The sequence below is a fragment of the Microcaecilia unicolor genome, chromosome 1 (assembly GCF_901765095.1).
Source record: "Microcaecilia unicolor chromosome 1, aMicUni1.1, whole genome shotgun sequence".
NCBI lineage: Eukaryota > Metazoa > Chordata > Amphibia > Gymnophiona > Siphonopidae > Microcaecilia > Microcaecilia unicolor.
Genome location: NC_044031.1, coordinates 266,717,300 through 266,744,880, shown reverse-complemented (window position 1 = coordinate 266,744,880; position 27,581 = coordinate 266,717,300). Strand labels below are relative to the sequence as shown.

The following is a 27,581-nucleotide window of genomic DNA, read 5'->3' as shown; positions in this document are numbered from 1 at the left end:
TGGTCGTTGGCTGACACGAGTTTCACTCATTTTGGCAGAGGAGTGTGGTAGCCGTGTTAGTCCACTGTTAAGGTTATCAATAGAAATCAAACAAAATAAAACATGGAAAAGAAAATAAGATGATACCTTTTTTATTGGACATAACTTAATACATTTCTTGATTAGCTTTCGAAGGTTGCCCTTCTTCGTCAGATCGGAAATAAGCAAATGTGCTAGCTGACAGTGTATATAAGTGAGAAACATTCAAGCATTGCTATGACAGTCTGACAGGGTGGGAGGATGGGGGTGGGTAGGAAGTATGCATGGGGACATCAAAGTATACCATTGGTATTCTAACAGGGTGGGTGTGGACAGGTGAGGGGAGGGTGATCAACAGAGACATACAGCTTTATGGTTTATAATGGGCTAGGAACCCCAGGTCCTTGTTAAGTCCTTTCTGTTGGGTGTTAAAATATTCAATCATTCTGACTTCAAAGGTCTTACGTTCTTGTATGGTTTTAAAGTTACCTTTGAGGATTCTCACTGTGAAGTCACTGGTGCAGTGTCCTGGTCTTGTAAAATGTTGCCCAACAGGCGTGGGAACCCTGCTGGCACCAGCATTGTTTATATGATGTCTATGTAAATTGAATCTTGTCTTAAGCATCTGGCCTGTTTCTCCAATATAGCATCCTTCATTACATTTTTTACACTGAATGATATATACCACATTGGAAGATGAGCAAGTGAAAGATCCCTTTATGTTGAATGTCTTTCCTTTGTGGATGACTTTGGGGTCCTGTGAAATATTTTGGCATAGTTTGCAACTGGATAAATTACTGCCCTTCTGTTCCTTTTCAGTCTGTGAAGGAAGTTTACTTCTGATTAGCTTGTGTTTTAAATTGGGTGGCTGTCGGAAGGCCAGTACTGGTGGGGATGGGAATATCTCTTTCAGTAATTCATCCTCCTGGAGTATAGGTTGTAGATCTCTTATGATTTTCCTCAGTTTTTCCACTCTGGATTGTATGTCACTACAAGCGGGATTCTGTCTGTGGATTTTTTCTTTTTGTACTGTAGCAGATTCTCCCTGGGTGTTTTGAGGGAGGAGGCAATTTTCTTGGAGATTATTTTGGGGTTGTAGCCCTTCTGTTTGAAGGATTCAGTCAGGGTTTTAAGGTGTCTGTCTCTGTCCCCTGGGTCAGAGCAGATACGGTGGTATCTTGTGGCTTGGCTGTAAATGATGGATCTTTTTGTATGTGAAGGATGGAAGCTGGAGTTGTGGAGATAGCTACATCTGTCTGTGGGTTTCTTGTATACAGATGTTTGTATACAGCCATCACTGATTGAGACTGTGGTGTCCAAAAAATTGACTTTTTCTGGGGAGTAGTCAATTTTGAATCTGATTGTAGGATGGTATGTATTGAATGCAGAATAAAATTGTTTCAGAGTTTCTTCACCCTCCATCCAAATTATAAAAATGTCATCGATGTACCGGTAGTATTTTAGAGGTTTGGTCTGGTGTGTATTCAGAAATGTCTCTTCCAGCTCAGCCATAAAAAGGTTGGCATATTGGGGTGCTGTCCTGGTGCCCATCGCAGTGCCCATTATTTGCAGATAGATATCATTGTTAAAGTGGAAGTAGTTGTGAGTTAAAATGAATTTGATTAATTTTGTAATAGTTTCTGGAGAGTATTGATGGTCCAGTGTGGATTTTTTTAGGAGTCTTCCACATGCAGCTATGCCATCCGCATGTGGAATGTTGCTGTATAGTGATTCTACATCCATCGTGACCAGAAGGGTGTTAGGTGGTAGTTGCTTGATATTTTTCAATTTATTCAGAAAGTCTGTGGTGTCTTGTATGAAGCTGTTAGTTTTGTGTACGAGAGGTTTCAGAATTCCCTCTATGAATCCAGATATTTCTTCCGTGAGTGTGCCAATACCTGATATGATTGGTCTGCCAGGGTTTCCCAGTTTGTGGATCTTGGGTAGCATGTAAAATGTGCCTACGGAAGGTTGATTTGGTATGAGTTTCTTCAGGTGAGGTTGCGCTTGTGTAGGAAATGTTTTGATAAGGTCTTTCAGCTGTTTTGTGTAGTCCTGTGTGGGGTCCTCAGTTAGTTTCCTGTAGTATTTATTGTCTGAGAGCTGTTTGTGGCCCTCTTCAATGTATTTTTGTATGTCCATAATTACCACTGCGCCTCCTTTGTCTGCGGGTTTGATGATAATGCGTTCGTTAGTTTGTAGGGTTCTTATGGCCGCTCTTTCTGGTGGGGTAAGATTGTACAGAATTCTTTTTTGTTTGTTGGAGAGTTGTGATTTAACCCTATGTCTGAAACTTTCTATGTAGTTATCCAGTTTGTAGTTTTGTCCCTCCTGTGGGGTGAAATAAGTGTTCTTCTGTTTAAGACTGTATTTCGGATCATTTGATGTCTCTCTATTGTGGAAATGTGCTTTAAGACGCATTTTTCTGAAGAATTCTTCTAGGTCTGAATATAGCTGGATTTTATCTAGGTTATTCGATGGGCAGAATGAGAGCCCTTTGGAAAGCACAGAGATCTCATGTTGTGATAATTGATGGTTCGAGAGGTTTATTATCCCCATTTGGTTTGCATCTGTAAAGGTGTGATCAGTATTCCCTGGTTTGTTTGGGCTCTGATTTTCACATGCCTCAGATGTGTATCCAAGTGTCTCCAAAGTGTCTGGAGCTGTTGGTTCTGCAGAGCTGTAGCTATTCAAGGATAAGCAGTTTCTCTCTCTTTGATTTTGAAGAAGAGAATATAGCTTTATTTCCTTTTTGCGGATAGCAATGTATTGTTTTTCTCCCTGGATGTTATGTAGGTCCTCTTTAAGTTGGTTCACAAGGTGTGGATGTAATTCCTCCATGTTCCTCATGGTTACATCCCTTTGGGTTTGTATTATTCTTTTTTTCTTGTAGAGTTGATGTATAAGTTCATTTCTTAATTTCTGACTAGTGCGTTTGCAGAGTTTCTCTGCATAGTCAGAATTGTAAGTAGTAGCCAAAGGATTTTTGATCCTCAGTCCTTTGGGAATGATGCCATTCTTCTTGCAGATTGTCAGAAAGTAAAGATGACTGTTTACTTTTGTTTCTTTTTCCAAAAGTTTGTTCATTTGCTTTTTCATGCGGCTGTATGCGGTATCTTCCATCTTAAGTAGAGGAGTGTGGTAGCCGTGTTAGTCCACTGTTAAGGTTATCAATAGAAATCAAACAAAATAAAACATGGAAAAGAAAATAAGATGATACCTTTTTTATTGGACATAACTTAATACATTTCTTGATTAGCTTTCGAAGGTTGCCCTTCTTCGTCAGATCGGAAATAAGCAAATGTGCTAGCTGACAGTGTATATAAGTGAGAAACATTCAAGCATTGCTATGACAGTCTGACAGGGTGGGAGGATGGGGGTGGGTAGGAAGTATGCATGGGGACATCAAAGTATACCATTGGTAATCTACAATAGCCAAGTTGGGATAGAGTCAGGCAATGTGCTCCGGTTGAAAGTGAGAGGAAATGCCGGCCTTGAATGGCAAGTGATTTATAAAATCCAGATCCCCGAAGGTTTACTTCTGCCTTCTTGTTTGCGAATAAAGCGGTATATAAATGCCAAGTGTGGATAAGTGATGGATAACAAATAGGGTACTTCTGTAACTGCGTCTATTTAGTTATGTGCACCATATGTGTGTAACAATGCATGTATGTGCACTATGTATTGTGTAACTGTACGGCATACAAATGGGCCGTTCAGGGAGGAGCACGGGCATGCCTCTGTGATGCATAGCTTATAGAATAATGTCAGTTGCATGCAGATCTTGGAGCATTTAGGTGCAATTGCTTATGCCTGCCATACATTGTGTGCAAATTTTAGGGCTTACCCCAGTATTTTGTGTGCGCACAGATGTTGTTACAGAATTGGCACTATGATGCCTAACACAAGGCAGCCAGGTATAGAATTGGCCCCTATACCCTGGATTCTATATATTGGATCTAGATTTGCATACCCAAATTTAGGTGCACTCCTGAGATGCATGTGAAAATTAATTGAATAACGAGTTCATAACCATCAATAATTGGGTGACAATAACCAAATTGATGTTAATTGGCACTCATTAGAACATGCACATGCATCTGGCTACACACTATTCTGTAAGGCAGCGTGTCTAACTTTCATAGTGCTTAACTCAAGGGGGTGTGGCCATGGAAGAGGCATGGGTATTCCAAAAAATTATGTGCATCGTTACAGAATACTGCCTCAGCGCGCCTAACTTGGGTGCCAGCATTTACACCAAGGTTCAGGAGGCGTAAGTATGGCGCTTAAAGTTTGAGCGCAGGAATCAGTGCTAAGCATGATTCTTTAAAGGGAAGGCACCCTTTACAGAATTGCGCTTAGCGCCAATCTTTTCCAGCAAAAGCAAGTAGCCAAAGAAGCACAGGGAGCCTTCAAGAGATGTCACAAGTATACTTTATTAATGAGACTTGACCCATAACAGTAAAATAAAATCAATCTGCCAGCTTAACAAAATAAATTAGTACATCAGTTTTCATTAAAACAAATGCGTTTTTACAGCTTTACAAAAACTTTTCAAGCTAAAACGTCTCTCTTAGCCCATTTTCAAACAGGAAAGCCGGATGTTTTTCCTGTTAGAAAATTGCTGTCAGATGGACTTTTCTTTTGGACGTTATCGGCAAAACGTCCCAATTAGGACTTAGTCAACTTCTCAAAAATGCCCTTTAGTGGCTATTTCCTCATTTTGAGCCTAGTTTCATAACAACACAGTTACATGAGAAGGCACACATTGGCATCTAGATCTAAATGCCTTTATGAACTAGGTCCCCAGAACCAGCTCCAGTAGTGTGTAAATAAATGCTGAGCCACACTTTATAGTTGCTCCGAGGCAGGTGCAAATGTGTGTGTACTTGGGTGTTTTATAAAATTTGCACATACATTGCAGCTCCACCCTTGCTTCACCTAAACTACATTCGCATAAATTTGTACACAGGGCACATGTATAAGTAAGCACCATTTTCTTCATGCATGTACTTACAGGTGTGTATACTGCCTCGCAGTTTTATAAAACACCTTTTCTGCTTGTAAAACAGGCCTTATATGTGAAACAAGCTTTTTTAAAATTATCCACTCTATTTCTAAGGGGCAAAAAAGCTTTGTGAATCAAACTAAGTAGAAACTGGCTTCAAGAAAATTGTGGTAAATCCTTCACGAATCTAATTGGAGCACTTATAGACTGCTTAATCCTAGTTCTGGTCCAAAGTGGGTTACAGCAAGTAATGAGAATAAAATTATAGTATTGAAAGCATCAAATAGACATCTTGCCAAAAGGTTTTGGAACACACAAGTTTTTAAATGTGTGTGTGATATTCTATATGTATTTTTTTTCTTTGCCTCCGTTCCTCCTTACATCTCGCTTGTCATGTTCATATTCTTTTTCCCCTGGTCTTGTTATCCTTCCCCCAATAATTTCTTATTTCAGTTTGTAAAGCACTTAGATTTCTTGTTTGAAAATTTTGCAGCTTATCAAATAAACTAAACCTGAAGCTATAAGTAGGCGATCATGTGATCGGAGGTGGTAATATATTTCATATTTGAACTGCTCTGTAAGAAAAAGACCAGCTGCTATACAGGGTGGCTTTGTACATGTGCAAGGCAATTCCCTCTCTTTAGCAATTCAAAGCTGAACTCAAGACTTTTCTGTTTTCCGATGTATATGGTTGATTCTTGCTCTGCTTTAGGCCTCCCTAACGACTAGCCTAAAATGCACATCTTCTTGCCTGATGTATTCCCTCTTGTCCCCCCTGTTTTCCTGTCCATTATTGTAGTTCAGCCCCTACCCCCCTACCCCCTTCACCTGTTCTTTCCTGGATTTTCATTTCTTCTTTTCTCTCTCGCTCAGAACTAAAATGTAAGGTGCCCAGATATTGAAGTAATGGGCAGGGTAGAAGAAGTCTTAAATAAACTTGGAAATAAACTATATACTAACAATTATGTGCCAATTATCCAAATAATTCCTGAGGATAATGGCACTTATAAGTGCCAGAATTTTGCCTAAGCACTATTCTATAAATATGTACAGCATGTATTTTACAGGTGGAGTCTGGGTGGGACTCCCATGCGTATAACATAGAATACTGTAAGCTGAATGTGTATTCCCAGAACTTAGGCACACACAGTATTCTAGCTGTGTGGCAGGCATGTGCTCACATCTAACTTACACATGCATATTTTCACTGTTATGCTAGTATCCTATAAGGGAAAGCAGGATTCTCTGTTCCTTTTTAGAACAGGTTCCTACCAGGCACCCATTTGTAGAATTGCCTCCATATTGTGTATTCTTTGGTGTGCTCAGTGGAATTTGTACATGTACTTCCAAATCATCAATGTTTTTCTCTTCTGTAGATGATTTCAAGCCAGCATCAATCGACACTTCCTGTGAGGGAGAGCTACAGGTTGGCAAAGGGGATGAAGTCACAATTACTTTGCCACACATTCCAGTAAGTTTCAGTAGAACTTTCTAAGGTATTCCTGAAGCACTTAACACCGTTTTCCATCCCACTCGCACATTTTCTAGCAGAGATGAGAGCAGGGCTTCTCAATCCTGTCCAGGCGACAGTAGAGTTCTCAGGGTGTCCATAGTGAACATGCCTGTGAGTTAGTTTTGTACACTGGAGACCTAGTTGATGCAGATTTATCTCCTGCGTAGTCATTGTGGATATCCTGAAAACCTAACTGGCTGGAGGATTCCCATGACAGGTTTGGGAAGCCCTGGTTTAGATATTGATTGAACTTGGGGAGGCATCCCTTTTCTATTAAGTAGCCTCTGACTCCATAAATTTATGTAACCCCATCTTGAATCCATTTCTGTAGTTTCGTACCACCAGTGATGTCCCTAGACAGAAGCATTTGGGGAGGCAAAAGAATAGGCAAGCCAGGTTGCCGGGGGGGGGGGGGGGGGGGGGGGGGGGGGGGGGAGGGGGGGGGGGAGGGGAGAAGCCAAAGTGACATTTCTTTGTATCACATTCACATCACAGCCCTCGCCCCCTTCAACTTGCCTCATGTGGATTAGAACATCCCATTGGCAGAATCAGAAAGAAATAGATCATGGATGCCTGTCAAAGCGCCTTGCTCAGAGAAATAGTGATGGAACTTACAAGGGAAGGGGCAATGCTGGATCTAGTTCTCACAAATAGAAGTGTTTCCAATGTCCGTGTGGGTGCCCACCTATGTAATAGTGATCTTCACATGACATGGTTTGATATAAGAGCAAAAGCAGAGTGCAGATGTACAAAACTCAAAGTATTGGATTTCAGACGTACTGATTTTGGTAAAATGAGGGAATACTTCTTCAAGGAACTGATGGCATGGGTAGGCATAGGTGAAGGGGAAGCGCAGTGGTCCAAGCTGAAAGCTGCTATAAAAATGTCAACTGATCTTTAGGCAAGGAAAGTAAACAAAAATAAGAGAAACAAGAAACCTATATGATTCTCCAAACAAGTGGCTGAAAAAATAAGGGCAAAAGAGGCTTCGTTGAGAAATACAGAAGAACACAACAAGAGGATCATAGAAAAGATTATTGAATTAAACTCAAAGAAACGAAGAGGGAAATACGACTAGCAAAAGCGCAGGTCGAAGAAAAAATGGCTAAAGATGTTAGGAGAGGTAACAAACTTTTTCAGATATAGTGGGGAAAGGAGACAAGATAGGAATGGAATTGGTAGACTGAAGTGGGCGTGTCAAGATGGCGGCACGCTAATTCCTCCTGGTGTAAGCTCTCGTTAGTTTGGAAAATAATTCCCTTTTTTCTTCAAGAAATATGCCCCACACAAAGCGTAAGGGGTTAGTTAAGACGGTTTCCTCGGCCGCCGTTAAACTACCCCCGCAACAACAAACTATAGAGCGCTTTGCCACGAGGCAATCGGTCCAACTTACCGAGAGGGGCCCTGCTGAAGCCATGGGGGAAGACACCCTTGGAGTCTTGGGGCTAGATGTGTCACTCTCCCCTCCGGACCATCATCCGCCGCTGCCGCCCGATGGTCGCCTCTTCAGAGAGTGGAATTGACGACAGCCAGAACAGCACAAGAGATTGCAACCTTATTTGGTACTGTTGAAAATTTAAAACTTTCCCTAAATACTTCTAACCAGGAAACGGCTGAGCAATTTAAGGCTGTTAGAGATGATATTTCTCAGTTGCAAGGAGTATCAGTCTCGGTAATTAAGGATAATAATATAATCCACCGTCGACTTGAACAAATAGAAAACTACAACCGTAGGTTGAATTTACGTTTTTTGAATTTTCCTCAGGAGTTTGGAATCAATCCACAGGAAGCCTTTAAAACATATCTTTCAGAAGTATTAAATTTTACCCCAGACTCTTTTCCACCATTGAATAAAATATATTATATATATACAAAAAAATCAGTGGATGATACCCTTCAAGCCGTACCATCAGAGGCACCAGAGGAACAATTAAATATATCAGAGATACTAGAAACATCTTTAACAGCTGATTCAGCAAGAACAACTTTAATAGTCTCCTTTGTTTTCCAACAAGACCTAGATGCAGTAAAACGTATGTACTTTAAAAAGATGCATGTCCTGTTCCGTGGGAAAAGGGTATGGATGTACCCAGATATAACAAAACAAACACAAGACAGAAGGAAACTTTTTCTTTCTATGAGATCTGAAGTGTTACAACTGGGAGCCTCCTTTTATTTGAACTACCCATGCAAATGTGTCATCAAATATACTGGTTTGAAATATATCTTTTTTCAACCGGAACAATTGAAAGACTTTATAACCGTAAAGAAAGTTGGTTAATGTCATTTTCCACTATGATGGTATAATCTGTTTTGATGGGACCGAAAAAGTGTGTTAAGCATATTTCCTCAGGAACCGATATTTTTGATTTAAGAAGTCTTCTTTTTCCTTTACGCCCATCTCCTAAGTTAGTGGTCTAAAGAAGAAATTGGTATGTTTGCTTTTAAACTGCTGTTATTGTAATTTTTTTTCTTTTCTGAATTTCCTGTCAAGTGTAATAGCTTGTTATTTAATGAAAATGAATAAATATAAATAATAAAAAAAAGGAATTGGTAGACTGAAAGATGCTCAGAATGGCTATGTGGAGATTGATGTGGATAAAGTGAATGTGCTAAATAATTCTCGTTGATTTTCATGGAAGAAAATCCTGGAGAAAGACCGCAGTCGGCTGCCAAGGGAGTATCTGGGAATGGAGTGGATATTGTACCGCTCACAGAAGAAAGCATTTATAAATAGTTTGAGAATCTGAAAGTGGACAAGTCTTTGGGGCCGGATGGAATATATCCCAGGATACTGAGGGAGCTCAGAGAAGTCCTGGCGGAACCTCTTAAGGATTTATATAATAGATCTTTAGAGACAGGAGAAGTTCCTCAGGACTGGAGACGAGCTGATTGGTCCCACTTCACAAAAGCGGAGATGGAAGAAGTGGGAAACGGCAGGCTGGTACTCCTCACGTTGGTGGTAGGAAAAATAATGGAGTTGCTGCGGAAGGAAAGGATAGTTAACTGTCTAGAAGCCAATGGTTTACAGGATCTGAGGCAACATGGCTTTACCAAAGTAAAGTCCTGCCAAATGAATCTTATTGACTTCTTCAACTGGATGACCAAAGAACTGAAGGACACGCACTTGATATAATCTGCTTGGATTTCAGCAAAACCTTTGATACGGTCCATCACAGAAGACTCATGAATAAGCTGAGAGGGCTGAACTTAGGACCCAAAGTGGTGAACTGGATAGGACAGGCGGCAGAGGGTGGTGGTAAATGGAGTCTGCTCGGAGGAAAGGAGGGTGAGTAGTGGAATGCCTCAGGGGTCGGTGCTGGGGCTGATTGTGATTAACATATTTGTGAGAGACATTACTGAAGGATTGGAAGGAAAAGTTTGCCTTTTTGCAGATGAAACAAAGCTAGCTAATAGAGTGGACACGCTGGAGGGAGTAGAAACCATGAGAAGGGATCTCCAAATGTTAGAAGAGTGGTCAAGGGTCTGGCAGTTAAAATTTCATCCCTAATTCAGGGAGTTAATTAAGTGTAACTCTGTGCTCTCAACAAACTACCCTATACCAAGCACAGCGCTTCAAATGATAGAAATCAACAATACAAATAATATTTTCTTAAATTATTTAACTTCAGTGACCTATTTCCAAATGCAAACAGAAGTGCTTTACACAAAATTCTTTATTTAGAAATAGTAATTAGAGAATACTCCTAACAATACTTATCTGTATAATCTTTTTAAAATACCCAAGTTGTCCATATCATACTCATTGTATCATTTACAAATATGTTGAAAAGATGTTAACCTCAAGTCCAATCTCCCAATGATGATAATGTGTGTCCAATCCCAGGCAGTCTGCAACAGTCGCCCTCGAATGTGTTGAACCATACACAATAACGTTCAACCATAAATCCAGTTGTAAACGTGAAATACCAGTCCTTTATTTCCTCGAGTTCAGCTGTTGCACATTGTGAAGGTGACTTCTATTTTTAAAGATGGCTCCAGCTTCCCCTTGGCATAACTCCAAGTAGGAAAATCTCAAAAGTGTATTTCCTTTACTCATGTAGAGTTTTGCAATTAGTTTCCTCAGAAAGATACACTACAATAAAACAATACAGATGCAAACACTCTGTTATACACTGGTGTCAGACACTGAAATCCACATGTTCAATTCACACTGAATTATTTTCAAAAACTATCATAACGTATTTCTAACCTGCTTCTCATAGCCGCCTCCTCCAGAGAGACCTGTGAGAAGCAAGTTGCATTAGTCTAAGCGAGAGGTGATAAGAGTGTGGATGAGGGTTCTGGTAGTGTGCTCAGAAAGGAAAGGGCGAATTTTGGTGATATTATCAAACATATAAATGGCAAGTGACCGACTCAGTTGTAAATGCACAGTAGAGACTTCCCTCTTTGTCCCGCCCCCACGTCAAGACGTGATGACGAAACAGAGAGGGAAACTGCGTGGAAGGAGAGGGAGGGAACCGCCGAGGTCGCTACCGCGCCCCCCCAGGTCGCCGCTCCCCTCCCCCTGAGGTCACCACTACCGCTCCCCCCCCCCCCCCCCGGAGTCGCCGCCCCTCTCCTCCACCCGGGCCGGGCCCTCTCTTCGCTATTGAACTTACAGCACAGAAACCGCAGCAGGCAGATCAGCTCCCGTCAGCCTTCCTTCCCTGCCTGTGTCCCGGCTTCGTGTGACGTAACGTCGGTGAGGGCGGGACACAGGCAGGGAAGGAAGGCCGACGGGAGCTGATCTGCCTGCTGCGGTTTCTGCACTGTAAGTTCAATAGCGAAGAGAGGGCCCGGCCCGGGTGGAAGGGGGGGCGGGGGCGGCGACTACGGGGGGGGGGGGGGGGGGGGGCGGTGACTCCGGGGGAGGGGGGGGGGGGGGCAGGAAGGTCTCAGAAGGAGGGGGGCCTAGGAGCTGGCTTGGGGGGAGGGACGGAGGGGGGCCTTGGAGCTGGGAGGGAGGAGGAGGGGCCTTGGAACTGGGAGGGAGTGCGGGGGGCCTTGGAGCTGGGAGGGGAGTGGGCCTTGGAGCTGGGAGGGGAGTGGGCCTTGGAGCTGAGAGGGAAGGGGGCCTTGTAGCTGGGAGGGAGGGACAGAGGGCCTTGGAGCTGGCAGGGAAGGAGGGAGGATGCTGGACATGGAAGGTCAGAAGGAGAAGGGCTTTGGAGCTGTGAGGGATGGACAGAAGGGGGCCTTCGAGCTGGCTGGGAGGGAGGGAGGGACGGAGGGGGGCCCTTGCAGCTGGGAGGGAATGGGGCCTTGGAACTGGGAGGGAGGGCAGGGGGCCTTGGAGCTGGGAGGGGGGCCCTTACAGCTGGGAGGGAATGGGGCCTTGGAACTGAGAGGGAGGGCAGGGGGTCTTGAAGCTGGGAGGGAGGGACGGAGGGGGGCCTTGGAGCTGGCAGGGAGGGCAGGGGGTCTTGAAGCTGGGAGGGAGGGACGGAGGGGGGCCTTGGAGCTGGCAGGGAGGGCAGGGGGCCTTGCAGCTGCAAGGGGAGGGGGGCCTTGCAAAAAAAACATACCAATACTCACCCGTTTTAACGGGCTTAACGGCTAGTAGAGAAAGAAACGACAGGTTTTAGCAGTCTGCTGAATATGTGCAGAGAAGGAGAGGGAGGAGTCGAAGATGACCCCAAGGTTACGAGCTGATCAGACAGGAAGGATGAGAGGGTTATCCACAGAAATAGAGAATGGGGGAAGAGGATAGGTTGGTTTAGGGGGAAAGGTAAGAAGCTCAGTCTTGGTCATGTTTAGTTTCAGATGGCGCTGAGACATCAGGCAGCAATGTCAGACAGGCAGGTTGATACTTTGGCCTGGATTCCTGCTGAGATTTCTGGTGTGGAGAGGTAGATATGGGAGTCGTCAGCATAAAGATGATACTGAAAACCATGGGATGAGATCAGAGTACCAAGGGAAGAAGAGGTCCCAGGACAGATCCCTGAGGTACACCAACTGACAGTGGGATAGAAGTAGAAGAGGATCCACTAGAGTATACACTAAGGTACGCTGGGAGAGACAAGAAGAAAACCCCAGATCTCATTTGTTAGGAGAGAGCATATATGTATTAGGTGACTGACACTATATATATATCCTTTCATTTCTTTATTTGTCAATAAGGTGACGGACGACACTGTAAAGTCCAATTCTTTATTGCATCTACTGTCTCAACATGTGTTGAGTCAGTGGATTAAATAAAGAATTGGACTTTACAGTGTCGATCGTCATCTTATTGACACCTTCGCTGTGTTTGTGCGCTTGTACTGTTTGTGAGGATTGTTTCCTCTGTGTTTTTTAAATGTATTTTCCTTAGCACCATGTAGCCTGATCGGACTTGTATATGTGTATATCCTGCTGTATTTTTCACGTTTTGAGAGCTTTAGCCTTGCTGGCATTTTTGGAATTCTGTAGCTCAGGGAGGAACTTCCTGAGCTATGTCTACACCAGTGGGCTTCCTATGTGGCAACATGGTGTCCTGATCCCCAGGCTGCCATGGAAGCAATCTGTAAACAGGAAGGGAGCTGTGTCTGTTACAGCCGGCGACATTGGCTTCAGAGCCTACTGCAGAGAAATCATTTTCAAGGGTGAGATGTTGTATCAGCTGATGATAAGGAGTTCCACACAAGGCCATGTGACGTAACTGCTCTCTGTTACAAAAGTGGAACTTGTAAGTAACAGGATTCCTATGTTTAGCAGCTCAAGCGATGTGTTATGTTCCCAAGAATTAGGCATGGTAGTCATTAATCTGTTGTTCAGTGTTATGTAAGCCCATAGCTGGTGTGATGCAGCCAAAAGCTAGTTAGAATGATTCAGTGGAACAGTAGGCAGACTGGAAGGTAACCTTTTTCTGTTTCTCACATGTATATTACAAGCAATTACAAACTTAATATTTTTTTTGCAGAGAGATTTGCAATTCATCTTTCTCTCTGTGAGATGTGTGAACGTCAAATCTCTTGGTCTCTGGGGAAATTCATGTGCAAAACCCTTTTAGTTTTGCCAGTTATATCCTGCCCTGCCCCATTCTCTTTGCCACCGGTTAATGGTGCAGTGGGTTGGACAGGAGGCATGTGAAGGCTGCGAGCCTCCATCAGTGTATGATAGAAACAAAGAAGCATGTTCTCTGTTTTCCTCTTGCCCCAGGGCTCAACACCTCCCATGACGGTTTTCAAAGGGAATAAAAGACCATACCAGAAGGACTGTGTACTTATCATCAATCATGATACTGGCGAGTATGTTCTGGAAAAACTTAGCAGCAACATACAAGTAAAGAAAACCAGGTAAGGGATGCACTTTCAACAACTGAAGGTTAAAGGGTCAATTCTGTTCCATGTGATAGGAGATGTGGTGAAAATGTCCATATAGAGACTTCTCTAATACCTTTTTAGCTTCTTCCGATAGTTAACATGGGTTGTAAGATGCCTGAGGCACAGCCAGGATCCAGAGACAGTTATTATCAACCTGCTCTGCCTGGCATTAACCTGTCAGTCCTTCCAGCCTAAAACTCAATCAGAAAACATATTTAGTCCTCTGGAGTAGATAGCAGCATCCAAACTTAAGTGCACTTCTGCCAAAAAGCATGAAACCAACAGCACAAACCAATCCAAACCCACACCCCCATATCTGTCTTTTGAAAAGGTCCAGTACTAAGGCGATATTAATTTCTTTATAAACCTGTCCACCACCAGTCACACCGACATTGCACTATATTCAGAGAAAATGGAAAGCAGTCATATACATGGGAAGATCTCTCAGCCTCCGTTGTGGGCTGGGTTGCACAGTGTCTGTGAGAATGTGAAAGTGTGTAAATAGATGAATTTGGCAGTTTTCATATATTGGTCTCGGGGTGTACTTTTGAGCTTGTCTGAGGAGCTGTCAGTGTGACCTGTCTCTGAAAGTGACAGAGTCTTGCTATCCTGTCAGCAGGAAAACTAGAAATTTTGCAGCGAGTCAGTGTTAGGATGTTTTCCTCTCCTTTCCCTCCAGCCTTTGGAAGTGTGTTGTGGATCTGTCCTGGTTCTCTGTCTTGACCTCAACATACTTAGCTGGGGTAAAGTTGTAGTAAATGGAACTTTTTGAATTCTTTTGTTCAGTGCCAATTCTTTGGTAAGAATAAAACTGTCACCAGACTTACAAACACTGAAAAGCCATGTTTCAATTAGACTAAATTAATTGTTTGTGTTGTCACATATGGTTAGACACAATTTGGAAGTCATGCTTTAGTGTTTCTGCTCCCAATTATTTATTTATGCAATTTGAAAATCTAATCACAAGTAAAGTACTTGCCAAAGTAACACGAATAGTATAAGGAAAGAGGAAATTAGGGACCCCCCCCCCCCCCCCCGTATAAAACAGAAAATCTAATTCTAATTACTGTTATCCTACTTAGACCTCAAATACAGTTTTTGAAATGTAAGAAGTTGTTAAAACACTTATTTTTACCCAGGCATACCCATAACCCTCAGTGTTGAAACTAATGATGGCGCTTCAAACTTTTCTTTTAACCTAGGTATACACAAAACAGTAACTTATACAGACCCTTCCTTTCTTTTCATATACCCTTTAGCAAAAAGGATTGTAACTTAGGTTTTTTCCTTCTGCACTTTCCTTTTGTGTACTTTAGGGCTCATTTCCGAAAGAGTAGGACGCCCATCTTTCGGCATAAATCGGAAGATGGACGTCCTTTTCACAAGGTCATCCAAATTGGCATAATCGAAAGCCGATTTTGGACGTCCCCAACTGCTTTCTGTCGCAGGGGTGGCCAAAGTTCAAGGGGGTGAATCGGAGGCGTAGCGAAGGCGGGACTTGGGCATGCCTAACGCTTGGATGTCCTCAACCCATAATCAAAAGAAACAAGGATGTCCCTGACGAACACTTGGATGACTTTACCTGGTCGTGTTTTTCTTACGTCCAAGGAACAATAAGGTGCCTGAAATGACCAGATGACCACCGGAGAGAATCGGGGACGACCGCCCCTTACTCCCCCAGTGGTCACCAACCCCCTCCCACCCTCAAAAAATATCTTTCAAAATATTGATTGGCAGCCTCTATGCCAGCCTCAGATGTAATACTCAGGTCCATCACAGCAGTATGCAGGTCCCTGGAGCAGTTTTAGTGGGTGCAGTGCACTTCAGGCAGGCGGACCCAGGCCCATACTCTCCCCACCTGTTATGTTTGTGGAGGAAACAGCGAGTTCTCCAAAACCCACCAGAGACCCACTGTACCCACATCTAGGTGCCCCCCTTTACCCATAAGGGCTATGGTAGTGGTGTTCAGTTGTGGGTAGTGAGTTTTGGGGGGGGGGGGGGGGGGGGTTGGGGGCTCAGCACACAAGGTAAGGGAGCTATGTACCTGGGAGCAATTTATGAAGTCCACCGCAGTGCCCCCTAGGGTGCAGAGGCCTGATTAGAACCCATAGTGGTCCCTTTTCCACTGCACTCCAACAATCATCCAGAGAGTTTCAAGTGTATGCTACGATTATTTCAGGGTGTCGTGTCTGACAACAAATCCTACTTAGCTTTGAGTAAGCAGTATTCTGAAATACCCCTTCGATTGGGAATCCCACCTGCATTCAGAAAACCAGATCCAAAGCTGGTATTCCCAACCTGCATAGGTAGAAACCCAAAATGTAATCCAAAATTTGTGGGTAATTTGACCAACTGCAATGTTACTCTGGAAAACACTTTTGACTTGGTGAATTTCACCAGCTTTACCCATCCCAGAGCTGATGTATGGTGGTATTGTAGGACTAACACCCTTTACCAGACTTTGAGCCTGAAGTGGAAGGGAAAGTGTGCCCTGCTAAAGTTAGTTATTCCACTTACCATTGCCTCTCTGCGCCCTCAGACTCCCTCCAGAACAAAACGGAGCACCTCACCCTCCGGTTCCTTTGATGACCGGGTGTACAGAGATGCGATTGGTGTTCCAAGAGGGGTGCCAGATGAATTTAAAGCACGCAATCAAATTGCTGATTTGAGTCAGTTTTCTTTTGGTGGTCTACGATAAACAAAAACGTGGACTGGATAAATTACATCTATTATAACCAACAAAGATTTGTGAATTACACTAGGGATGCTATCAAAGGGATAGCAACTCAGTTAGATGCCACCAGCAGGATGACGCTTGAGAACCGATTGGCGCTTGACCAACTTCTGGCAGCAGAAGGGGGCGTGTGCAAAAAGATAGGTACCCAGTGCTGTACCTTTATCCCCAACAATACTGCTCCAGATGGATCGATCACCAGAGCTCTGGAGGGCCTCACCTCACTTTCTGAAGAACTTGCTAAGAACTCTGGTGTTGATACATCCTGGACAGGTTGGATGGATAAAGCCTTTGATAAATGGAAAACATTTATCATCTCAGTAGCAACCACTATCATAGTGGTGGTAGCTATCTTCATATTAGTTGGATGCTGTATAATCTCATGTGCTAGAGGACTAGTAGAACGCTTAATTGAAACTGCTATAAGCAAGAAAGAACCTGCAGGACAATATGTCCTGTATGAAAATCTCCTCCCTAACACAACTGGAGAAAATACTTTGGACTATCTCCTCATGCGGTGGACAAATCGCTATGCTAATGCAAAAGATGCAATAGAAGTATCTGCCACTATGTAGTGGAGTGATACACATGGGACTGCAGTAATTAAAGGATGTTGATGTTAAGCAATAGTTAATCGATATTTAACCTATAGTTAATCAATATGTAATCAACGCATAACCTATATAAGATATATATATATATCCGCATAATCAGCTTAAAGAAATAATTTAGCAATATATATTATCAAAATGATTTTGTGAAAATGTACTTGAGTTTGTATGTATAGTTATACTTCCAACCATGCCTAACTGCAGATGTAGAGGGGTAAGAGTAAACACGAAAAAACCCTTTGGTTTACCATGTCCATATTTGACCCAGATTCCATACCTAACATTGATTGAAGCGACTGAATGCCCTCTCAAGTGATGGTTTGGCACCTTCTGGAATAGACAATGACAAACCACTCTTGTGTCATCCCGGCAGATGGGGTGACAAGAGGGGAATGTTAAGATATAATACAGCCAGAGACCCCCACTGGAATAGTGGAGGGCTGAGCCATAGAGCTCAGGCTACTCTTAGAGACACTGGTCAAGTCAGGAATCTGATGGCTGGCATGGCTAGGAGCTTGTTGGAAAAGCATGGCCTAGTTGTTAGCCCAGATTATGGCCTAAATAATCTAAATTGGGAAAGTTAGGTCAAGAGAATCTGAGATCAAAATGGAAGCTCAGCTATAAAATGGATTCTTATCTCTGCATCTGAGTTAAGAAAAAGCAGTTGTCTTCTTGAAAAAAAAAGTCTTGCAGGTGCAAGGAAACAGTTGAGAAAGAGTAGGAGGAAACTTCCCATGTAGCAAGGTTGCGGTTGAGCGAGTTTGGGATAAACAAGCCTAACATGGGGGTAGATGAAGAGCCATTAGTTGTAATGGGATCAGAAGTGTATAAAAAGGGCAGAAATTAGGGGTGGAGCTGGAGCAGTTCCAAATGTCATCCAGAGATGCTGCCGGTCAGATCTGAAGTCTGATTGATGGTCCTGATTGTCTTGTATTGGCTGGGTAAGAATAAAAATATATCTCTGCAATCAATCCCTCCAATCTCTTTCTTATAAAACATTTAAAGTAGTAATTAATCTCTGGGACAAGAATGGATGTTGGCAGTAGCTTATATTTCCCCCCACTAACACAAGAGTTAGATGGTCATTGCAAAAGCCTTCCAGAAAGCCTCCCTGATATGTGGGTAGTTGACCTGCATACTGGAGGGGCTCTATGGGGTAGACTCCCCACATAAAAACACATGTCATGGGGACCAGTGCACTACAAATGCTGGCTTGCATTTGGTCGTTTCTGAGATGGACGTCCTTGGTTTCGATTATCGCCGAAAATCAGAAACGACCAAATTTCAGGATTTGGATGTCCCTGACCGTATTATCGAAACAAAAGATAGACGTCCATCTTGTTTCAAAAATACGGGTTTCCCCGCCCCTAGATCGGGACGTTTTGCGAGGACATCCAAATCGAAATGAGGACTTTCCTTTCGAAAATGCCCCTCTTTATGTCATTTTTGTCTCGGCTGTTCTGTTAAGCATTGAGCGGCAGCATGTCAGATTTGCATTGGAGATCCTAATAGTCCCTGAGGCAGCAGTTATTTTCTGCAAAACTCTGGATATATTTGGGAGAACTGTTGCTTAAAATGCCTGAGCACTGAACACTACAGAGAGGCAGATAAGTCCAATTTTGATAACAGTTATTTAGAAATTACATGCATTCTGAAGGTTTTTTGCCAATAATAGAATAAGAGGAAGGCGCACAGTAGAAGTGATGTAAATCCTAGTCTGAGGCATTTCCTTCTGATTTTATGAAAGGTCACTGATTGCTTGTTAAAGCTTTGGATATGTTTGAACACTGTTTTGTGAAGTTTTTTTTATTTGGAATTGAAATATTCAACTTGTTAAAGTCATATTTTTCCTTTGTTTTAATCCCTATTACCTGTAAACCGCCTAGATTTTCTGTTTTATGATTTGTGGTATATGAAGAAATAAACCGTGATTGTCAACTGTTTTAGGCTGGGGCACAACCTGTGAAGCAAAGATCTCATGCCCAGATGAGATTTTCATTTTTGAATGCTTTGTTAAATACCAGTAATTAGGGGCCCTTTTACAAAAGAATAGTAGAGCTGCTGAGTGGGAAAACAGCACTACCGCCGAGCGCACCCAGGTGCCCTGTAGTTCTGTTTTTGGCGAGCACCATTTTCCACGTTAAAAAATAGTTTGTATTTTTTAGCACAGGGGCAAGGAGTAGGCGTTCCCAGAGGTAATCAGGCAGTGCACGGCCATCACCGCATGCTGTCCAATTACTGTGGGAGAAGCACGTGAGCCTACTAAATAGTTGTCAGTAAGGGCTCAGGCAGTAAATAGCCACATGCCAATTGGAGAATTAGTGCATGGCCATTAAGAACCTCAGTTAAAAAAATAGGGTTTTTCCCATCGCAGTAGAGTGGCCTCTGCTTACGGCAATCTTACAATGTGATGATGTGGTAAGATAAGGTTCATACGGCAGAGCCACATTAGGAATCGTAGAGCGGAAGAGTTGTGTTATGTTCATTACGTGCTTTAGTTTCCTTGTGTAGCTGAGATCAGGCATTTAAGTTGGATCGGAAGGGTATGCCTTTTTAAACAGGGTGGTTTTTAGTATTTTCCGGAAGTTTAGGTGGTCGTACGTCATTTTCAAGGCTTTTGGTAGCGCGTTCCACAGTTGTGTGCTTGTGTAGGAAAAGCTGGATGCATAGGTAGATTTGTATTTAAGTCCTTTACAGCTTGGGTAGTGTAGATTTAGATATGTGTTAAATCGGATGTGTTTCTGGTTGGTAAGTCGATTAAGTCTGTCATGTATCCAGGAGCTTCGCCGTAGATAATTTTGTGAACCAGAGTGCAGATTTTGAAGGCAATGCATTCTTTGATTGGGAGCCAGTGTAATTTTTCGCGGAGGGGTTTTGCACTTTCAAATCGCGTTTTTCCAAATATAAGCCTAGCTGCCGTGTTTTGAGCAGTCTGAAGTTTCTTTAAGGTTTGTTCTTTACATCCTACATAGATTCCATTGCAGTAATCTAGGTGGCTTATTACCATTGATTGTATCAGGTTGCGAAATGTTTCCCTCGGGAAGAATTGTTTCACGCGTTTGAGTTTCCACATTGAGTGGAACATTTTCTTTGTTGTGGATTTTACTTGGCTCTCCAGTGTTAGGTTATGGTCCATTATAACGCCAAGGATTTTTAGGCTGTCTGAGATAGGGAGGGTGTAATCTGGGGTGTCGATACTTGTGGGGTTGTCTGTGCTGTGTTGGGATGAGAGGATGAGACAATGTGTTTTTTCTTTATTGAGTTTTAGTTGAAATGCATTTGCCCATGAGTCCATGATGTTCAAGCTTAGTTTGATATCGTTGGTGATTTCTGTCAGTTTGGTTTTGTAAGGAATGTATATTATGGCATCGTATGCATAGATAAAAGGGTTAAGGCCTTGGTTGGATAAGGACTTGGCTAGTGGGGTCATCATTAAGTTGAAGAGGGTCGGTGATAGCTGTGATCCTTGTGGTACTCCACAGTCTGCTTTCCATGGTGATGATATGTTTGAGTTTGATTTTACTTGATAAGTTCTTGTGGTTAGGAAACCTTTGATCCAGCTAAGTATGTGTCCACCGATCCCGAACTTGTTTAGTAGTCTTATTAATATATTGTGGTTTACCATGTCGAATTGCAGGAGGAGGAGGATGTTTTTGCCTTTGCTACTTCTTGTTTGAATTTGGCTAGGAGAGTGAGTAGTACTGTTTCGATGCTATGGAGGGGGCGAAATCCTGACTGTGATTCATGTAATATTGAGAATTTGCTTATATAATCTTGAGTAGAGAGGTGTGGTAGCCGTGTTAGTCCACTTTTAAAGGTAATCAATGGAAATAAAACAAAATAAAACATGAAAAAGAAAATAAGATGACACCTTTTTTATTGGACATAACTTAGTACATTTCTTGATTAGCTTTCGAAGGTTGCCCTTCTTCATCAGATCGGAAATAAGCAAATCTTGGTAGATGACAGTATATATAAGTGAGACATCAAAGCATATCAGTGACAATCTAACAGGGTGGGGATGGAGGTGGATGGGTGAGACAGGGGGATATGCATGGAGACAGGAGAGTGACAAACAAAGCAGTACAATTTACAATTTTATGGCTTATAATGGGCTAGAAAGCCCAGATCTCTGTTAAGTCCTGTCTGGTGGGTGTCAAAATATTTAATCATTCTGACTTCAAAGGTCTTACGTTCCTGTATTGTTTTAAAGTTACCTTTCAGGATTCTTACTATGAAATCACTAGTACAGTGTTCTGTTTTTGTAAAGTGTTGCCCCACAGGCGTGGCATCCTGGCTGGCAATGGCGTTTTTCCGTATTTTGCTGTTGAGACAGACATGGGGATGCTACTGCTTGCCCTAGGATTGGGAGCAAGGAATGTTGCCTCTATTTGGGTTTCTTCCAGGTACTTGTGACCTGACATGGAAACAGGTTACTGGTCTGACCCAGTATTGCTATTATGTTCTTATGAATAACTTTGTATCATCAGCAAATTTAATTACCTCACTAGTTGTTCCCATCTCTAGATCATTTATAAATATATTAAAAAGCAGCAGTCTCAGCACAGACCCCTGGGGAACCCCACTATCTACCCATCTCCATTGAGAATACTGACCTTTTAACCCAACTCTTTGTTTTCTATCTTTTAACCAGTTCTTAATCCACAACAGGGCATTAACTCCTATCCCTTGGCTTTCTAATGCCCTCAGGAGTCTTTCATGAGGTGCTTTGTCAAATGCCTTTTGAAAATCCAGATACACAATATTGAGCAGCTCACCTTTATCTACATGTTTATTCATCTCTTCAATGAAATGTAGTAGATTGGTGAGGCAAGATTTTCCTTGACTAAATCCACTTCTTTGTCTCATTAATCCATGTTTGATTGGCCAAGTGTGTTCCTTGATCGCCTTTTCAGTGTCTGTATTAGCAGGTAATACACAATCATGTTGGTTGTACCAATGAGGTATCTCCAACTATGCAGTTGCCTGGAAAGTTTGAGCCAATGTTTTTTCTTAGGCAGCTTCTACCATTCCTAGAAAATGTCACCATGTAGAAGGAGTGGCCTAGTGGACAGAGCAGTGGTTTGAGAATCGGAAAGCCTGGGTTCAAATCCTGGTTCCCTCACCGATGCTCCTGTGACCTTAGACAAGTCATTTTATTTTCCTTGAGGGACCCAAGTTCATTGTAAACTGTTCAAGGCAGGCATCCTTCTCATACCTGAATTACTAATAGTTGTGGAAGTTGCCTAGACCACTATTTGGGAAGGTGACCTAAAGGTTTAAATTATTATTAACTAGTAAAAAAGGCCCGTTTCTGTTTTAAAGGAAATGGGCGCTAGCAAGGTTTTCCTCGGAGTGTGTATGTTTGAGAGTATGTGTGAGAGTGACTGTGTGAGAGAGAGTGAATGTGCGAGTGTGTGTGTGACACAGAGAGAGTGTGACTGTGTGCGAGTGTGTGTGTGAGAATGAGAGTATGTGCCAGGGTCCCCCCTCCCTCCCAGTTGCAGGGTCATCCCCCTCCCCCGGGTCTGTCTCGCAGTTGCAGGGGGTTCCCCCCTTCCCCTTTCCCCCCCTCCCTCCCTTCCTCCCAGTTGCAGGATCCCCCCCTCCCTCTTTCCTCCCTCCCTCCGAGTTGCAGGGTATGTTTGTCTCCCCCCTGCTTTTGTCCTCCAAGTTTTAAGGCACTGTCTATCCAGTTGAAAGAGCTTTAGACTTGTTTCAGATGGAACAACATTTTAAAAACGACAATGTCAAGCAGCTGCAAGTTTTTGCTTGTTTTTCAGTGTATAGCAATGATGGCTGCGTAGGGGAGTGGAAACAGAGATTAACCAATGGGCTTCATTGCTTACCGTAGACTTGCTTTGCTGACTTCCACTCCTGTCTATTGAACTTGCTGCAGCATCTCATAGGTTTGCAACCTTTGTTTTGAGTGAACGGGGATGACGGCTGCGCTGTAGTAGGAGCTGCTTCTCTTTGTCTCCTCCATCTTGCGAGTCGCCAGTGGAACCCGACCCCCGTCCTGAGCCCTCACCCGCCTCCTGCAGATTCGACACTCGCCGTAGGCGCTCGCTCGCCTTGTCACTGCCCTCCCTCTTCGTCCTCTCCAATTGAGGGCAGTTAGTGTGCGCGGGTGGTTCGGGAGGTTCGCAGGCAGTGTGCAGCGATTCCTAGGCAGGGGGAGGAGTAACGCTCCGCGTGTTTCCCTACTTCTCCTTATGCCTGGGTCGCTGTTTGCTGCTGGCTGGGTGGCGGTTTGTTGCTGGGCATCGGGCTGGACTCGGAGGTGCAGCCAATCAGTGGCACTTCTTCTTTCATGACGTCACTTTTATCTACTCCACTCCATTAAGTAGACCACCTCTGGCCGGAAGCCACGGTTCCAGGCAGCCTCAGAACGTTGGAGGTGAGAATTATTATATAGGACTATAGGTCCTCCTCCATGATGATGAATGAGCAACGTTTATATACTGGCCAATACTCAGCCAGTGTTGCTGAGCATTTTTATGTTCGCTGACGGCTGTATTCCCAGATATTCAGTTCTGCGCCATGTCTGGGCACCAGCATTGAATATGTGGTTATAGATTAGCCACTAAAGCTTATGTGGTTTTTTACTGCTGTAATTGCCTGTTGCTCATGTTTGATCTATTCTTACTGTACACCGCCTTGAGTGAATTCCTTCAAAAAGGCGGTAAATAAATAAATAATAAATAAATATTCAGCCCTTAATCACATAAGCTGAACCATGTAAAAATGGGACTGCTGTATATGTGGCCCAATGACTGAGTATTGATATATAACCGCATAACTGCTGACTCTGCCCCTGAAACACCCACAAGTTAGCCGGTTTTGGCTCAGGCGCTAACTGCGGATATTCAGCAACACCATCCATTTAATTACTGCTGAATATTCGCGGTTAGCCACGGACACGAGATTTAAACAGCCAGGAGCTTCTCTGGGTCATTTAAATTGCTTTGAATATCAGGTGGGAAAGTGCTGCAGCTGGGCTTTCACTTTATAACTGAGAAAATAATGTTATTTAAGAACTCAAATCATAATTACCTCTATTGTTGTTGCCTCCTTTGTTTTTGATATTTGCAGTAGCAAATCCCATTAGATCTTGAAAAATAAAAAGTATCCTGAGTACCTTTTGTTATTGGTATTGGGTTAATCTAGTTTGAATTGGACCCCAGAGGATTCAGGCTTTGTAAGGCATAATGCCAGTGCTGTTAGGATGTACACCTGTGCATAAAGTATGATATTCTACTCAGCAACTGCATGAAGTTACATGGTAATAGTTTTAAAAAGAACAGGAGGAAATATTTTTTCACTCAATGAATAGTTAAGCTTCCTTGTTATCAACTCTAGTGGAGATGCCTCAGAAGGTGACTGATTGTTTAAACTTTTTAGAACATTGGATTCAGGACCATTATTTGAAATTAAGAGCCTTGTTTACAATGGCGCACTAGGAATAATATAGGCATTTACAGTTAGCGTGCGCTAAAAACGATAGCTCATCTTTGTAAACAGGGTCCTAAATAAGGGTAAAACAAAGTTTTTATTAATAGGACAAGAAGATGAGATATGGAATGATAATGTACTGAAACTGAGTAATCCTGATTTTAAATTTGAGTCTAGTCTGAAAATTTGGGGGATTTTCTTGACAGATAGTTTAACATTGGTAAAGTGGGCTTTCTTGATGCTGATTAGTAGTAGAAAGTCTACTAGTTGCCAATGGAGGGTCGAATTCAGTTCAAATTGTGTACAATGATTTATAACATAATATATGGGAAAGCACCACACATATATGTTAACTTGGATTTATTTGTCAAAGAGCAGTAGATCTAATACTCTACATCAAATCAATTCTTCTATACCGCTAATATCCCCTTTCCAGGTTCAGTGCAGTTTACATTCTAGGTGAGACAAAAGCCGATAATGTTAGTGTGAGGTATGAGAACAATTAGAGACCATTGGTGTAATGCGTGAGACCAAAAACATTATAAGAAAGGATAATGGAAGATACTAGGAGGTAGAAGTCAATGGATTGTTATGAAGCTGCTTTGGGAAGAGAAAGGTTTTTAGCCTCTTCCTGAAGCTAAGAACGCTGTTTTCTTTTCTGATGGCAATAGGTAGAGTTCCATATTTTTAACTCCATGTACAGGGAATAGAGAGCTTTTGAAACGGTGATGCTAGCATTAGTTGTTCTTTCAGTCTGTTAGACTGGACCAAACATAACGAAGCAGTCTTAGCGGTGAAACCCTATAAGATTTGAAAAACTAAACAAGCAGCTTTGAACCTGAGGCTTTCTGCTATTGGAAGCCAGTGCAGTTTGTTAAGATGAGCTGAAACACTAGTATATCTATTCAATCTGTATATTAGTCTAGTAGCTGTATTCTGTGTGATTTGCATTTTGTTTTCCTGATATTGACACTTAATACCAAGAAATAGAATGTTACAGTAATCCAAGTGAGGTAGGACTAACATTTGGACTAGTAGTGCAAAGGCTTTTTGGTCGAAGAATGATCTGATTAGACGTAACTGTCTCATTTTGAACATGATACTGTATCACTGCATTTTCCAGATCCTAAAGGAATTCATTTTAAAAGAATATTTTCAGAGGAGGAATTGACATCACCCTCGGTGATGGCTGCCTGAAGGAGCTCTGTCAGGGCAGTGGTGATATTATGCTAATCCTCAGCACATATATTCAATTTTGGGTTGGACAGGGAGAATACATCATGGTGAGTGATGTCCACTTGTAAAAAGCTGGAGAAATTTTGGTTTGCGGCAGAATCAAGTGAGTTCCAGAAGACGAGTGCACCGGTGGGCCTGAGTGCTAAGGCAAACATGGCGGCCGAGAACTCTAACTCGGAGGTGAAGGACTCGGGACCAATTGGTGATGAAAGCCCTGACTTTACTAAGAGAAAGGTGGTAAACTGGTTCAAAGAACGTAGAGATGGAAGCAGTTCAGCTTGATGGGCAAGCAGCCTTGGCAGGAATTTGCTCGGAGGTGGGAGAGTTGGACATGTACATTGGACAGATGGAGGACACAGTGAGCGCATTGTCAATGGATGTGGCTGCTATTAAGGCTGATTTTAAACGTGAACTGAGTGCTCTCCAAGAGACTCTGGATCAGATAGAGGACCTGGAAAATCGGTCCCGTTGGTGCAACCTCAGATTTGAGGGCATCCCGGAATCATAGGCATTTAAAGACTGTAAGGTGATTCTACAAGGGGACCTGGAGCTCGATCAATGTGATTTTTGACTAGTGCAGGCGCACAGAGGACTGGGGCAGTCAAGAGAGGGTCTTCCTTGAGATATAGTTGCCTGCTTTGCAGATTTTGCAACTAAAGAGATGGTAGTAAAGAGAGAGTTTTAATGAAAGCTTGTCAGCAACAGGAAGTTGTATGGAAGGAACTAAAGGTCATGGTGTTTTAGGACTTTATTTTTATGTAATGGTGGATACAAATACTGTTGGATGTTTTCCTTTGCATTGTGGATCACAGTGGCAGGCAAGTCACGTAGAGTTAAGACAATGGCAGAAGCCTGGAGAGCTTTGCGGGAATTGGGCTGTAATTATAAACCATCCCAGCAGTAGTCCTGAGTGTCGCAGGCCGTTTAGGAGCCCTGGCAAGATTCAACCTGGCAACAAGTGGTGGGCATTCATTACAGTGGTCTGAAGTCTGCAAGCTGAGGAGCTTGGTGACTGAGTATTTTACAATTTCTCCCAGTCCAGTGGATAGGATATGTACAGCATTTGGAATGAGCTAGTGGAAGGGACAGAGCACTCTGCAAGAGGACACTGGGTTTAACATGGTTTATTATGCTTGTACCAGTTTCAAGTTTCACTGTGGTTTTGGTTTTATTGGGAATGGGGTCTGGGGAGCATGCTTTGTGTATATGTGTGTGTGTGTGGGGGGGGGGGGGTATCTCTGGGGAGCTTAGAGGGGAAGAGGATGGCGAGAATGGTACTAACAGCGCTCCAGTTGTGGTATTAACTTCTCTATGGGGGAGCTGGTCAGCATGTTCTGTGATCAGCACAGTTTGACGGGTAAGGGAGGGGATAGGGAGCAGAGGGGACAGGGTTTAGGGACTCAGTCGGGTGCTTATCAAACTGCCTGCATTCATGATTAGTCCATACTGGGTAAAACATTATACTAGTTTCTTGGAATGTCAATGGACTCAATAATAAGGGTAGAAGAAGTAGGGTCTTTAAGGAGTTTGGGAGGTTTCGGTGGGACATTTTCTTTTTGCAAGAAACACATCTTTGGAATTGGGATGTCCATATATTGAGGCATAGAGATTAAGGGGGTACAAAATCGTGAGGAATAACGATTCTGTTTCAAAAACTTTTCCATTTGAGATTCAGGATCACTACAAGGATCAGGAGGTC

At 42.9% G+C, this 27,581-nt stretch overlaps 1 protein-coding gene across 1 annotated transcript in view; it reads left to right on the top strand.

Annotated features, from left to right (window-relative positions):
- EAF1 (ELL associated factor 1) overlaps positions 1 to 27,581 on the top strand; it is a 42,330-nt gene that overhangs the window by 415 nt on the left and 14,334 nt on the right. The window contains exons 2-3 of the mRNA XM_030206288.1: positions 6,403 to 6,497; positions 13,683 to 13,819. Of these exons, the coding sequence (XP_030062148.1) occupies positions 6,403 to 6,497; positions 13,683 to 13,819 (232 nt within the window). The remainder of the gene's footprint in view (positions 1 to 6,402; positions 6,498 to 13,682; positions 13,820 to 27,581) is intronic.